The 15,473-nt window shown below is 35.4% G+C and overlaps 1 protein-coding gene across 1 annotated transcript; it reads right to left on the bottom strand.

Annotated features, from left to right (window-relative positions):
• Positions 1 to 436: 436 nt before the first annotated feature.
• Positions 437 to 15,462, bottom strand: LOC135681447 (mitogen-activated protein kinase kinase kinase 13). Its single transcript, XM_065195929.2, has 10 exons — positions 14,988 to 15,462; positions 13,991 to 14,182; positions 11,601 to 11,759; positions 11,275 to 11,326; positions 9,327 to 9,433; positions 8,531 to 8,639; positions 7,097 to 7,206; positions 6,742 to 6,858; positions 4,279 to 4,386; positions 437 to 4,140 (listed from the first exon to the last, which is right to left on the bottom strand). The coding sequence occupies exons 1-10, from the start codon at positions 15,401 to 15,403 to the stop codon at positions 3,684 to 3,686; spliced, it is 1,827 nt and encodes a 608-aa protein (XP_065052001.2). The 5' UTR covers positions 15,404 to 15,462; the 3' UTR covers positions 437 to 3,683.
• Between the last annotated feature and the right edge of the window lie 11 nt (positions 15,463 to 15,473).

Raw genomic sequence — 15,473 nt, 5'->3', positions numbered from 1 at the left:
ACCCTGACATCCGCTGGTACTGCTATATCAATGATTGTGCAAATTCTGTTGTTCTTATCAACTAGGACAATGTATGGTCTTCTTGCCTCAATAACATTGTCACATTGTATGTTGATATCCCACAGTATTTTCACATTATCATTTTTTACAGCACCTTCAGGAACATGTTCATACCATCTCTCTCGATATTCAAGACCATTCTTCTTGCACAGTTCCCAATGGACTCTCTTCGCTACATTTTCGTGCCTTATTTTGTATTCTCTTTGCATCCGCTCACGATATGCTGGACAGTTTCTCCTCTTTCTCCACATTAATTGATATATAAACCCTAAATCTTTGATAAAAACTTTACACAATCTGCAGGTGCATGAATCGCAATTCCACTGTTTTATTTTTCTTTTAAATTCCTGAATTGTGCCACAGTTTTTCAAAAAACTTGGAAGTGAAGACGACAAAAGGCAGCCTCTATACTGAAGATTTTATGTACCATATATTATCGTCCTTACTTTCGGCAGTTGCCAATGATTTACATTACGCAGACTATAATAGCTCAGCAATTTTGTTTACCTTAGAATTGATCGTCCTGTCATGGAACATCCATACAAGGGGACAGTAATTGAACTGCGAGTTAATGAATGCACCCACCAGCAATTTTAATTTGACAGGGTCCGTATAATTAGAGAGGCGAGCAAGTGCGTGCAATTTTTGATTTGCCTTTTTGCATAAATCTTCGACATGTTTTGTGAAACTTAATTTTTATCAAAAGTAACTCCCAAAAGCTTTTTCACTATCTTTAATTATGGAGTTACCAATAGGGACAACTGAGTCTTTACATTTGTTACCAGATATCATAAGGTGACATTTGTCTTCGTTAAGTTTCATGTAATTCTCTGAAAACCATTTTGCAAGTACAGCACTGTCTATTTCTAATCTATTAATTATAATCTGAATTGCAAGCATAGATAGTTGTCGCCAGCATAGTTACAAATGTTAGTATTATTAACAAAGAAGAACATGTCATTTATGAAGATATTGAATAAAAGAGGCCCTAGAACTGATCCTTGCGGTACCCCTATCGTAATATCTCTCCAACTACTATATGAGCTGTTTATTTTGACTCTTTGTTTCCTCTTTGATAAATAGCTTTTAATTAGTTTGAGAGCATCCCAGCTGAGACCATAAGCAGCTAGTTTTGCGATAAAAAGATCGTGATTCATGCCATCGAATGCTTTTGAAAGGTCCATCAGGATTTTTTCAGTTAGTTCCTTATTGTCAAGACTTGCTTTACATGTTTGTAAAAAGATTAACAAAACGTGCTGCGTGTTATACCCTTTTCGAAAACCACCCAAAAGCGGAGAGAAGAAGGTGGCAATGTAATCAAAAAGCTGATTATACATAATGCGCTCAAATAATGAAATAGCTGGAAGTAGGCTTATAGGCCTATAATTTTGCTTTCTTATGTTATCATCTTTCTTGTAAAGCGAAAAAATGTCAGCAAGTTTTAGATCATCTGGGAAAGCACAGTCAACTACAAGGTTGTTGAAATTTCAGTTAGTGGTAATCAAAACAGATCTGTATTTGCTCGAAGTATTTTTGCTGGAATGGCTTCTTGTGGCGACGCCTTTTTAGGATCTAATTTTATTAATTGGTTGGACATTCCTTGGACTGTGATTTGGTGAAATGAGAAACTTTGAGAGCTATTCACTGTAGCCCTAATCTTAGCAATACTAGGGTGGCACTGGAAACGTTGAACAGTCGTTTGTATCTTGCGAAGAAATATCCAGATTTGTGGAGTCCTCTTCACAAGCTACACCTAACATTTTGGTAATATCAACAAAATGTTCATTCAAGATTTCCGCAACCCTAGTATCGTCTGATTCAACAACATCGTTTTCGAGAAGAGTAATCCTAGCACTTCCTTCAATCTTGTTCGAGAAAAGGGGCTTTACTGTTCTCCAAAACATTTGGCTGTCGCTAACAACTTTTGGGTCTAGTCGATTATAATATGATCTTTTTTTTGACGGAGCAGTTCGAAACAAAAGTTTCTTTGTTTTTTAAAAGCAGTCCAGTTCTCATTAGTCTTACTTTTGTTAAACCTATTCTTTAGTCTAGTACGCTTCATTTTGCTTTTCTAAGTTCTTTGGTCATAAAAGGGCCGTCATTTGCTCGAACATATTTCTTCTTGCACGGAACATGCTTATCTATTATAATCCCGGTACGTTATAATTCTAGGGCCTCTTTTAAGAAAGCTTCCTTTCAAAGCGGTAGCTATCATAACGTGGAAGTCCGACAGCCCAGTTTCAATTGTTGTAGTATTTTTAAGTCTTGTGGTATCACTAAGTATCAAGTCAATGCAAGTTGGACTATCGGATTTAAAACATGTAGGTTTCTTAATGACATTTTATAAATTACAGCTGTTCATGAAGTCTTGCAAATTTGAATTTTCCTCGCCAAGGTTAAAATCCCCAACTACTAGAAAATTTTAATAATTGGTGAAATAATGCTCCATGCTTTTGCTGATTTCTTCGAAGAAAATCTCTCTGATTGAGACGGAGGACGGTAGATACCTATAGGAAGCCATTTTACTCTGTGAAGATTTATTTCAACGACTTTAATTTCCATTTCTTGGGAAGTTAAACCATTTGTTGATATTTCGCTGCAACACCCTCTTTTATATATACCAGAAGACCTCCCCCATGTCGATTTCTATCTGCTTTTAGGGGTGGCATATACCCATCAATACGGAATTGATTAGTAGGGAAAGCTTCGTCTATTTTCGTCTCTGCTATTATCAAGATATCGATATTTTTAGAAATCAAACATTTCAGTGCTTCTAATTTATTTCTGATCGAAGTAATATTCAGGTGTGCAATTAGTAAATTGTATTTATTAGATAGTCGCACATTTTTTAGAATCAAACTGGCATCTACATCCTCATTCTCATCATCAGAGTTATCTAATATATCATTAGTAACTATTATGTTAGGCTGCAATGTTTTTTTTTGTAATTTTTCGTTTTGTCCATCAAAGTTCTCATTCGATTCATTGCTAATACAGGCTGGAGGTCAATCCCGTACCGCAGATATAATATTCAAAGCAAGCTTACCATCCCCAATGTGATTCAAGTGCAGGCCACTGTGATTCAAATGTGTTTGAATGTTAAGGTTACTGGCATCAATAAAAGGAAACTTCTTTCCTTACAGAGCTCTTCGAGAATCTTGTTAACCTTCGTTGTTTTTTTTATTTATAAATTCATCTTCTCTACTGTATATAAATATATTTTGACCTATGAATAGGTTCACATATACTTTTCATTTAGATAGTAAAATTTAAGTAACTACTATAAAGTAACTACTATAAATAAATTGTTTCTTTTTGTAATTCAAAGTTAACGACTGTGTGGTAACAGATTTCCAGTTATACTGGTAATGATATTTTTGAATTACTCCAACCATCAGCTTTGCCAAAAAGCACTCCAGTTCATTTCATATCTCGATTAAAGGGAGGTGAAAAAACAAATAAATCTGTTTAAAACCAGTCAATATATAGAAGACACAGACTTAAAGTTGAAGCACATTGCACCCCCTCGACAGTGTCTCATTATCTCACATATATTCTCGTTACAAAGAGAAGTAAACATTGCAATAACCTATTAGCATCTGTATAGCTGCGACTGTCAAACGCTATGAACTTGCCAGTTTGAACTCATCGTCCCAGTCTAGCTGATCATGATTCACATTATCTACATGATCACTATTAGCGTATGAGCCATTGAGTTCAAGAGAGGTTCTTCCTAGGCTTTCCCCTAAGAAATAACGCCCTTCATTTATAGCATTTTGAAATGCTGACCGTTCAACAACTGGCTTTTCTGCAGTTAAATCGTTATTTTCAGATAGATTATCATCTGAAGCATGTTGTTCAGAACATTTACTCTCTATGAGTGGCTGGATGTCAGCAAATATCGGGGCCCTTCTGTCTTCCGAATATGACTGACTTCTCCCCCTTGGTAGAGTGTCCCCTGCATTCATCGCTTTACTTGTGAGGTTAAATGATCTGTCGGCATAAATCCTTTCTTGTAACTTTGTCTTTGTTTTTGGCTCTTCATTTGTTGTATACTTTTTCACTTGAAATTTCTTCCCACTACCAGAATAAATTTAAGCTCGCGTTTATTTTTTTAAAATCAAAGTAAAATTAAGTGCAAAGGATTCAAAATGATAAGTTATTTCAATTTGGCTAAGTTTTGGAGTGAAATAGGAAAAACCAAGAAAAATATGTTACCCTTGTTTTGCAGATGAGCGGTGGCACTTTCCAGTTTTCTTTCCATGGCTGTTTGTGCCACAACAGCATCGTTTAGCCTTGTTCTTGAAAGTAGGTGTTCGTTCACGTCTTAGGAAAAGAAAGGAATACAAATTACCAACAGTAAATGTTTCATATTTTGCTGGGCAATGCAAAAACAATTAAACTATAGGAGATGGTTTATCTCTCTTTCTTTCTTTTGACATCTACACTATATTTTGGTCGTCATCTGTCATTTCATACTCTTTAGGTTATGGTAAACGTTTTTTGAATAAAAACATCTAGTTTTCGATATTTTCACGTTCTAGTAGCCGAACTTCCAAGGCACACAATGATACCATGTTTGAAACTAACAGCAATTTTGAAAATGGAAAAAATCCCATGTGAACGAAGGTTTCCATAATTTCTTTATCAAAACTTTTAGTTGAGGTCTGAAAATTGCTTGACCTGTTAAGCCAATTACACTCATATTTTTTATAGCTTTTATGGCACAAAGTCGATGTTGAGTACTCCAGTTTCTTAATGTTCTGGAAATTTCAATACCGACTGTTCCTTAAGAGTTTCTTAATTATGATGTCATGAATGATGTTAAGAAACGTTCCTGACCTTTTTTTCATGTCAAGAGATTCGCTTTCGTTTTGACGCTGTATTTAGACGTGGGGAGTATATTTTTATCCCTTGTGTCTTTATTTCTAGGCCATCAGGGCAATCATGTTCTTGGATTTTGCAAAATTTCGTTGTTCTCAGTTTTATCACGATTTAATAGTTTCTTAATTTTTTTGCTTCGAGTACTGAAGTTTCTTAATTTTTTCTGACTGTCCAGTACTGGTCTCTTATAGCCAGTTTCTTATAAAAAAATAAGTGTATCGTTGCTTTGCGGTTGTGGTCGCATGTTTCATTTACAATTTCGCCTGGCACATCCATGTATCCCATGTACGGCCGTGTTTATTTAAACAGGCTTATTGATCTTAAAGCTTCAAATGACTTGACTCGAATTACATTGTGATTTACGAGTGTACCTTGCAAGCGTGATCAGTGAAATCCCGTTTTCTCCGGACTCAAAATTCCTCTATATACAGATTCGAAAAAGCTATTTTGTACCCAAGGAACCAATCAAATGGCTCAAAATTTGCACACGGCCCTGACAGACGTCGGGTAAGCAAAGCGTGTCTCAGAATTTTTGTATTTGCTCTGGTCCGTCTTTTATAGCCAAATATAACTGCGAGAGTGTAGAAAAATTGGTTACCAATTTTTAACAGGGCATAGTTTCAAAGGAAGGTGGAATTTGAAAAATCTGAGACAGACTTTGGTAGCTAAGGATCTGCGCTTTCTGCTGATATAAGTCAGATTTTGTTATATTAAAAGCAAGGGTACAAAATAGCTTTTGAAGGTGGCAATTTAAACAATAAAATAAGCAATATCATTTTACGACATTTGTTAATTATTTTGATATGGTTGAAATCACAAAGTTCTTGTGATTCGGATAATATATAGTTTAAACCGATTCCGTTAATAGTTTGACTTTTAGACAGAGAAAACCAAATATTGTGTTAGAAACGTTTACGCAAACTTAAGACGAATGTAAGAAGAAAGGTGCCTCAGTGCAGTGCACAACCTTTCCCTTTTTCATCTAAAAACTTTTTTCATCTAAAGTAAAACGGCTTTATTCAATTCAATCTGTCCTTCTTATACGGATAAGTAATTCAATTTCTTCTTCATTTTCTTCAAATGAGTAATTCAATAGTTATATTCTAACAATTTCAAAATTGTTTTTACTCATACTTCAATTTGATTTTCCCTCCCTTGCTATCGTTCACAAAATGCGTTAGTACCTGCAAGGCCATCACAGTGGAAAAGCAGTTTAATCAAGCATTTTCCTATTCATCTTATTCAAGTTTTTGAAAGAAATATATCAAGAAGCTAAGTGTAGAAAAATCGAAATTATATAAATTTGTGAATAAGGAAAATATGGATTCAATGACCCGAGTTGCTGATTTATTTTCTCTTAGTAGAACGTGGCGCTTTTCACGGCAGTCACACAAAAATCAAAACATGTAAAAATCTTGCCATAACAGCGTAATGGCCATTATTAGGAAGATCGAGGCAATTATTCTACTCAGAACTACGACAATTTTAAGGAAAAAATTAGTTAAACAAAGAGCACATTTTACTACTCGTATATTCTTTTCTCTATGTTGGTGAAGACGTTAAGGAAGTTTTCGACTCTGATCGGTGCATAAGAGTTTGGAAAACTTAAACCTTGAGCCATTTCTGGGAGCTTCTTATGCATCTAATGTAACTTTTAGTATAATATGCTTTGATAAAAATAAAGAATACATGTTAAGGGTTCAACGGCAGATAAATGTTACTATGTAAATTTTACTTCGGTAATTGCTCTTTAAAATAATTGCTTACAAAAATCAGACCAGAAATTGTGAAACCTACTTGAGTAAATCTTGCTCTCTTGTTTGCAGTTGGTGAATACAGTCCGTGAGTTCCTTATAAAGATTATTTGTTTTTGTCAATCGTTCTTCATACAAAAGTCTGACTTCTCTAGCATGCCTGAAATAAGTTAAATATAGTTAGCATATATGAAAGTCATATTTGCATCTCAAACAATATCAGCTTTAACTTTAATACTAGAGTATCAAAAAAAAATTTTCATTTGGCAAAATACTTTTATTCTTGATTCATTGAATTTAGTCTAGCGATAAATATCAAGATCTTCGAGTAACAAAAACTATCTTAGAATAAGAAATTTTTAGCACTGTAACGTCAAAGGTTTGCAAAAAAAACTTACTTCAATTGCTCCTTCCTTTTTCGGATAAGTTCTTCTTCAATAGCAGAGAACTGGGTTCCTTGGTGCTTCAGTTGATCAAAATAGGTATCAACCTCTCGTCTCCAGTTTACCTATAGAATGAAAGAGCCAGTATCAATTGACCTCTCCTGGTTAGGTACAGCAGATAGCAGAAAAGCACTCATTAACATAAATGGTGTTCCACCTTTTTATTTCCATACAGTTACCTACAATTGATATCTAGGCAATTTCGTACGACGTGTACCTCTCATTTTTTGTGTCAAGTTTTGTACAGTAACAAGTGACTTGAGTAATGGGTGCTAATAATTGGATAAGAAATTCACATTTTCTGCCTGGTCAATCAATGTTAAAGCCACATATCTATGCAATTACGAGGTATGAGTTGCAGGCAAGTTGCTGCGCAGCGTTTTGGTGTCACCAAAACATAACTGCAAAAATCGAGCACTTCATAGGCAAATAAGTAAATTGTTGATGTTTCGATGCCTCTTATAAAACGCCAAACAACTTACAAAACGTCAACCACAAATTTCTATAGGCCTTGAGACATAAGCATGGGAGTTCTTAAAAATCAAGAACTGAGTTACGAGAAAATTGATTTCTGCGAAAATAACACATAAGGATTCCGTATCACTTGTTGGCTGCTCAATGAGTGCAGCTTTTGTGGTGTGTAATCAGTCTTTCCTTGCAAGAAGAGTAAAAATTTCACAAAGGATTAGCAGACCGAAGAATTTTACGATGCCGAGAAACGAAAGGTCCTTTCTGAAAGAACAGCGAAGTCTGAATCCTCACCAGATATTATATTTGTCGTGTAAAAAGAAGCTAAATTTAGGTACATAAGCAAAAACGTGTCTAAGAAAATCATAAGAAATACAAATTTTCCAGCTATATAAGAAAAAATGCTCTCTTAAAGCAAAAATTAATCGTCGCCAACAAGTACTGTGGCTTTCTCTTTAGTCTTAGGCAGCTTTGAAAGTAGCTTGAGTAAGTTCAATAATTTAATGAATTTGTAACATTTTGGTTGACTCAACAAACTTTATTTAAGACTTAATAGTTTGATTTTGGAATTTTCTTTGTAATTTTTTTTTGTTATGCAAATGTGAATCTAAAAAATCGAGTTTGTTTGGCCATCTCCAAAAAATTGCCAAGGCTGTGTGAGTTTGCCGTTTTTAGGCCATACAACTCTATTGCAGATTTCGCTATTATTTATAAGAAAATTGTAAGAATCCAATGCTTTTATAGATATGATTCAACAGTTGAATTGATTTGTTTCAACTTTTAACACAGGCCTAAATTATTTGAAAAAAGGCTGCTCATATCTGAACACGGTTCCGTTATAGCGCAACGCCATAGTTCTTTTTTGAATTTGTTCCAATACTTTTTGAATGTAAGTGTACAAGAAAAAACAAACAACTGCACCTGTCTATTCATGTAGTTGTCCAAAGGAAGTCGCAACACATCAGTAGCAGCAATTTCTATGTGCATCAACACTTGTCGAAATGACGGGCGATTCTTTGGCTTTGAATGCCTGATAAAATTGGAGAAATTATCAGTCGCCTGGTGAACTCATGCCTTGTGAATGATACTGACAGAGAATACTTTGTACTATATTTTGCATCCATAAGCAGAAAAATAAGGGGAAACGCCAAAAAAGTGCAAAGAACAGAGGCACAAATTGTACATAAAAACAAAAACTTGCTAACAAGGGTTCTTTGAACTGACCCAGGTTAGAATCTCTCAGGTATCCTGTTGTGAAAGACTCGCTTTGTATAATATACACTCTCCTTACGAAAGTATCCGGACAGTTTCGAATTAAGTTGCGAATCTGTTGTTAGAGAACTTTTTTTTACAAATTTGAAAATCAGTTTTCATGAAAACAATTTTATCAATTTCCTCGAATTTTTTCTTGAAATCTTTTGGCCTTTAATCTAATTACTCGTCGAAAAAGCGACCGATACAAAATAATTGATTTCTAAGTCCACTAATTAAATTCAAGAATTCACTAAGTTAAAAAGTTGCTATTGCAAGCCTATTTTTTTCTGAAAGCGCAATCGATCTTCGAACTGTCCGGGTACTTTCGTGAGAGGAGTGTATTAGGGAATAAAGATATGAGATAGTGTGTTCTCTTATGATTACATCACCTTCGCCGATCAGCAGCTAGATAACGATTTTAAGCTGATCAACAGACTGCCTGGTAATGCTGAGGATTACCTACCAACAAAGATTCAGCAAAAGTTTATATCCTTCGGGGCAGCTTTGGGGTATTGGCAGTCGCAAACTGTTGTTCCCAACTCCCCAGATGATAGCTGAATAGTCAACACCCTAAAAAAGAATTCCTGAATATTCAACCATTGCATGACATAAACTCTATTTGCTTCTATATTGGTTGAAAAAGTGCTGGTCAAAACACAAAATATAAGCCAGCTTGAAATGAAGAGTAAAAATAGTTGAATGGAAAATGGAATTGATCTTTGGGAGTAATAGTGCATGCTCATTGTTTCGTCTGTTTTTCGTGGTCCTGCAACATAAAATGATTCTGCAACTATTCACATGTTTCTTTGTTTAGACAGATAAGCTTCTGATTTGATCTCAATTGGGTATTGGTGTTTTTCCACTGTTCTTTGTCACAGTATGTGAATCGTGGCAGTATCATAGAATGATGAAACGTAGCAGCTGTGGTATGATCAAGATACGATCTTTATTTTGCTAAAAGTCGTAGCCTATCAGAAGCTTTTTGAAAACAGCAGAAATTCGAATTTAGGTTCAGCAAGCTTTTTACAAGTCGTATAGATAGCTGGTTGAGACACGTTAAAGGCAACCGAGAAGGTTTCATTGGCACCAGGCACAACTAAAAAGTTTTTGCACGTTTTCGCAAAATATGGATAAATTTGAAAGCTTTGACTCTTCACAAGCCACCCTTACTTAGCTCAACGCAAAAGTAAAAGAGAAAGGTTTCCAGAAAAAGCAGAGCAGCAAGAATGGTTTTGGGTGATTATAAAGAAGCGTCTATATTTAGGAACAACCAAACCTAGATAGGGTAAATGTAAAGTTCTAAGCTAGGCTTTTGGTTTTGTTTCAAAAATAAAATTTCGGTTGGGTAACAGTTTCTGGCAATTTGAAGGGCGTGGTTTGCAAAAATTTTCCGGATGTGTAGCCCCCTGACCCCCCTTTTCCATTCAGCAAAAAACAGTGGTCTCGGAAAAAAGGCTCAAACTAGGCTGCGTTTACACGATACCGGATCTGAATATTTTTCCTGAAATTTAGGACCGTTCAATGCTCTTTAGCCAGTCTGCTAACCGATCCATATCCTTTGAAAATTTGGCTTGAATGAACTGGATGTCCTTGTCTGCAACATACAAGCCTGTATCGTCAACATACTTCAAAAAGCTCGAATACTCAATTTTGCCCACAACATCATTGACAGTATTAAGAGCAATAAAGGATCCAAATTTGATCCCTGTGATACTCCTGTCGGAAATGCGTGCTCTTTGGAAAAATTATTGTTCTGGGCTATTCTTGCTTTTAGGAAGATAAGGTAATCCTTAAACCACTCTAATTCCTTGTCTTGAACTCCATATAATAGAAGTTTATCTAGCAACATTGCCTAACTTACGGTTTCAAAAGCTTCGGTCCACAAATACCGCTCTAATCAATTTGCTTTTTCGATGTTGTTCATGATGCTATAGCAGGTGCCTATTTGACACACTGCGTATGTCACTTCAGAAGCAGGCCAAATTTTTGGCCGACGACATATTTTGGCAGCTCCGTGTAAACGCAACCTTTGTCAAGAGCACATCAATTAATTATTTTTTTCAAACCATATATTTCGAAGACCGATTGTAAACTTGATAGTCTCCAGGAGCAAGACAGTTTACATCCATGTCCCCAAGGACTATCATCTCCTGAAACTCCCCAGAGGTCTTTGTCATCAATGAATTGAATAACGTAATTGAAATCTTTATGCAGGCATTCAGAAATGTCCGAAGGCCGGTAAATAGTTGCCATCAGAATTAAAATAGTCCGCCATCACTCCTTTTTCCAATCACTCCAATGACCCTTTTCTACACCCATCACTTCAATGCTTTATACTGTGTTGACACCAAAACATTACGGAAAAATCAAATGTATTTTCAATAAGCATTTCATTTCTAAAATCTCCATACCTTGTATGGCATTTCTCCTGTTAACAGCTCCCAAACTACAATACCATAAGACCTAAAATACGATTGCTATCATGAAAACAAAAATCTGTCGCTTAAGTTTCTTTAACAATAAGATTTTCACAGACAGGCAATTAACATGTGATATTTGTGATAAAATATTAGAAACGAGATTATGAGATGTTATCACACACTCACAAAATCGTTGAGACATAATCCCAATGATATAATACATAACGATACACATGATTAAATCACATTAATCTTTATAGCATTAATCTTAGCAATGGGAATTAACTAAATCAAAAAGGAGAGATCCATTGACTCACCAAATATCAACTTTTTCTGAACATGGCTCATTTCGAATCATTTCAGGTGACATCCAAGCAACAGTACCAGTAAACGTCATTTTTGCACTTTTTTCTGACAACTCTTTGCATGTTCCAAAATCAGATATCTTTATAATATCATTATAAGATATCAAAATGCTGAAAATGAAATTGAAAAGTTAGTCAAGATTGTTGATAATTATATAGGTTGATTACGTCAGTATTTGTCACACTGTCATGGTCATTACATTTGTTGATGTATCGTTTGTTCCTATACTTTGCGTCTGTTGAGAATTTTTTCTTAAATGCGCGCAGAAAACGCAGATCCGAAAGAAAGGGTGTTTTATGTCCAATATGCCTTGAAGTGTTTACTGTTCTGAATTACAAAATTGGCCGTATACACAGGAAACGAAGGGACGCTAGAAACACATAAAAAAGTTGAAGCGAGCAAAGAACTATTGACGAAGGAGTAGAAGAAAGCACAAAGTAAAGTTTCACAGTAAATTGCAAGAAGATGTTCAACTTAAATGATTTAGGGAGTATTGAAGCAGATGACGGAAAATGTGATTGGGAAATTAAAAGAACAATAAGAATGGCAGAAGATACATTCCTAAAAATGGGAAAATACTTTAAGACCAGAAAATGTCTATTGGCATACCAAACTGAGAGCACTTTAATACCATGTTTGTGAATTCCATCCTTACATATGGCAGTGGGTGTAGGACAATTGAAACTCACACGAGGCAGGAAGCAATAAACTATTGTTCCTCAGAAATATGTTCAGAATGTCTTGGACAGATCATGTCAAAAAAAGAGGAACTAAGAAAACTGGGAAGAGCAAGAAGCTTCATTGAATGGATCAGAAAGAGAAAACATCTTTTCCTTGGGCACACAGTGGGTAAAGGCAGACAAGAAAAACTGGCTCTAACATGTTACATAGAGGGGAAAAGGTGTTGAAGCAGACAATGACTGACATACTTGGACTGAAGTTGATGTCAGCAAACCAAGAATTAGCCACAAAATAACACACATACTCAATATGCCACAGATAGCAAAATGGTGCATTTCTCCATACTAATGCACTTCCCGCAATAATGACAATGACATTAATGTCTGAATTTTTTTCAAAATATATTCTGCTACAGGTGCTACCAGGGGCAGATCTAGCAAAAAACCTTACTGAGTTCCAGGCAAAGGCTGGAGTCTTTCAGATAATGATATTGATGGTTTATAACTGTATCTGAGACAACTTTATTATATATATTTATGCATTTTGGTACCATGAAGGGGGGGGGGGTACTATCAACTCACCAAATCCTGAAAAAAGTGCTTCTAAAAATTTTTTGCAACCCCTTCCCCTTCTCAATATTTTTTTGTTTCTCTTGCATGCCACAGCAAAAAAATTTCCCTTTTGTTTTCTTTGCAATTTGTTGTTTTTGCTCTGTAGACACCAGCCAATTCATCAAAACATTGTGTTCTGTCTGAGCATAAGTCTCGCCGCCATCAAAGACTGCAAGTTAAACTAAGGAAGTAAATGCTTCTGGAAAATGAACACTATTTCCTGTTTTTTATCTCAATTCTTTTGCAAGGGTCGCAAATATAAAACATCTGTAGTCATCATTTTAAATTCAATGTTATGCAATCCCAAACCAGAACAAAAAAAATGTGGCCAATCAACTACTGGCAATTGTATGGTATCATTTCTGAGTTCCAGATGCTGTTCTGACTGATCTCCGTCCATGTTCCAAACAAAATTCCATTGCCTTATTTTACCCACTTCCCAGACACAAATCATTTATTTCCAAGTTCTAGTATCAACTTGCTTTTTTATCAGAGCTAGTGGTCTGTTGTCCTCAACAGCATCTGGGAAATTGATTCTAAATCATGACAGAGAAGAAAGGACAACAAGGGTGAATCAATTATATCAAACTGGCAATTTTAGGATTTTGAAGAGACTGCGATAAAACTTAAAATTTCTAGGTTTCACTTTTTAAGCTTAAATATTACTTTCAGATAACACTGTTTTTAGTTTTATGTTGGAAAACTGACTGAGTTCTTTGCACCAAGGAATTCACTCTGGATCTACCTTTGGCTATGTTATGCTTAGCATACACATTATAAAAGAGACTTGTTCAAAGCCCCAGCCATTTCTAGCATAGTACGCAATAAATTGGGTTAAAGAAAACGCTTCATTGAAAATTGTGCTACTTTATAGTTTTCAAAGACCTATCAATAGTCGCAACATAAAGTGATTGGCAGTAAAAGTAAGCAAGGCCTTTGAAAAAGTCAGCCACATGCTTTCAATACCTTTCTCCTTAAGAAAGCTGATTAAATGATTGAGAAAAAATAGTCAATCGTATAAATTTCGTCAGATTCAGGATTTTACTCACTTTGGTGATTTTAGATCTCTGTGGATGATTTTATGCAAATGTAGGTAGTGCATTCCATCTGCAATCTGCCTTGACCAATCAACCAATAGTGCAGGGGTTATGTCTTTTCCACCTTTGAGAACTTCAAAGAGCTGGCCATATGGACAGTATTCCATTATCAAGCAAAATGTGAATGATTGCTTGCAAATTCCTCTAAAGAAATCAAACATTTGTGCAAAATTAAAAAAAGTTGTCCTAAGAGTTTTCTTTGACAAATACAAGGTATTGTGGGATTCAGTGGAGGATATCTCTAAAATTTCTGTCAGGACAAAGCCATCCAAAAATATGTTTTTGGAAATTATTTCAGAAGAATGGCAAGAGTCATTGCACTGTTTAATGTCCTGTCACTTGAACAGGACCAATGTTTGAATATTTTAGAGCTTTATCTAACAGACAACTCAATTTAATTAAGTCATCATGAAACTGTTAAATAATATATATACTTTATAAAAAGTCACAGGATGACCAAAATCAAATGGAGTTGTCAGTCAAATTTGAAACTCAAAATTTTCTGACACACAGAAGCATATATATTAAAAATGGCTTTGAAAAAAGCAAACATTATATAACATACTAAAAGCTTTTTCGTCTGACACTCCTCAGAGCATAAAGCGTCAGAATAAGGGTCCAAAAGAACATGATGAAAAATATATACCCAGTTGTGGATCAAAATAGGCCAATCAGAAAAACACAAGCATAAGACCGGTATAGTTGAACAATCAGTGCAGCGAGCCTAAAGAAAAATTACCACTGTAGTCCAAGAGAGAAAATGAACTCTTTCTATCTACACTAGTTTGTTTTCTTTCTTCAGTGGTTCTACATTAGAGGCAGTTGGTAGCCTTGCGTCATATAGGTAGCCTATTCTGTTGTTGAAAGTGATAAAAATTCACTTTCAACTTTCTATGTCTTCGGAAAGATTTTAGGATGCCATTGCAAATCTTGAAAAGTTCAACTTTACCTAAATTTGACGATATTTTTGTGGTCGAGATGTTTCAAATGCCTGATATCAGTGTCTCTCTCATTTTTTACTTTCTTGATTGCAACCTCTTCGTTTTTGTAATGACCGAGGAACACTGCACCCTGGGCTCCTGACCCTATCAAACGGATTTCTGTCAAGGCGTTAAAAGGTATTATCCAAGAATCCTTCTTTATTTTTTCTTTCCTTGCAAAAATCCCGCAAATTGGTTTCAGGCAACTGCAAAAGATACCAGTGAGCAAGCCATTATCATTGCTTGATCGGCCAATTTCTGCTTTAGAATCATGTTTGGTCGAACTTGCTTCCCTCTTAGAAGAATCAGCTTGCTTGATTTCTAATTCGCTATTTGTGCAAGCAACATCACTTTTATTAGTCTCCGTGCTAGTTTTTGGAAACATTGCTTCTCATCACCACAACTTGAAATAAAACTTTTCACTGACAGCCTCGTTTTGAAGAAACCGTTTGCTT

Source organism: Rhopilema esculentum, chromosome 12 (genome assembly GCF_057945365.1).
Source record: "Rhopilema esculentum isolate cy_ngs chromosome 12, ASM5794536v1, whole genome shotgun sequence".
NCBI lineage: Eukaryota > Metazoa > Cnidaria > Scyphozoa > Rhizostomeae > Rhizostomatidae > Rhopilema > Rhopilema esculentum.
The sequence above is the reverse complement of the archived record's forward strand: the minus strand, read 5'-3'. Positions and strand labels throughout refer to the sequence as shown.

What these genes read in the sequence shown, in the direction of transcription:
- LOC135681447 (XM_065195929.2), bottom strand. Translation starts at nt 15,403, where the DNA reads ATGTTTCCAAAAACTAGCACGGAGACTAATAAAAGTGATGTTGCTTGC. An exon ending in TCAGAAAAAGTTGATATTTG is followed by an intron (nt 11,327 to 11,600) that starts GTGAGTCAATGG and finishes ATCGTATTTTAG; the next exon opens with GTCTTATGGTATTGTAGTTT. An exon ending in ACAACTACATGAATAGACAG is followed by an intron (nt 7,207 to 8,530) that starts GTGCAGTTGTTT and finishes TTCATTCTATAG; the next exon opens with GTAAACTGGAGACGAGAGGT.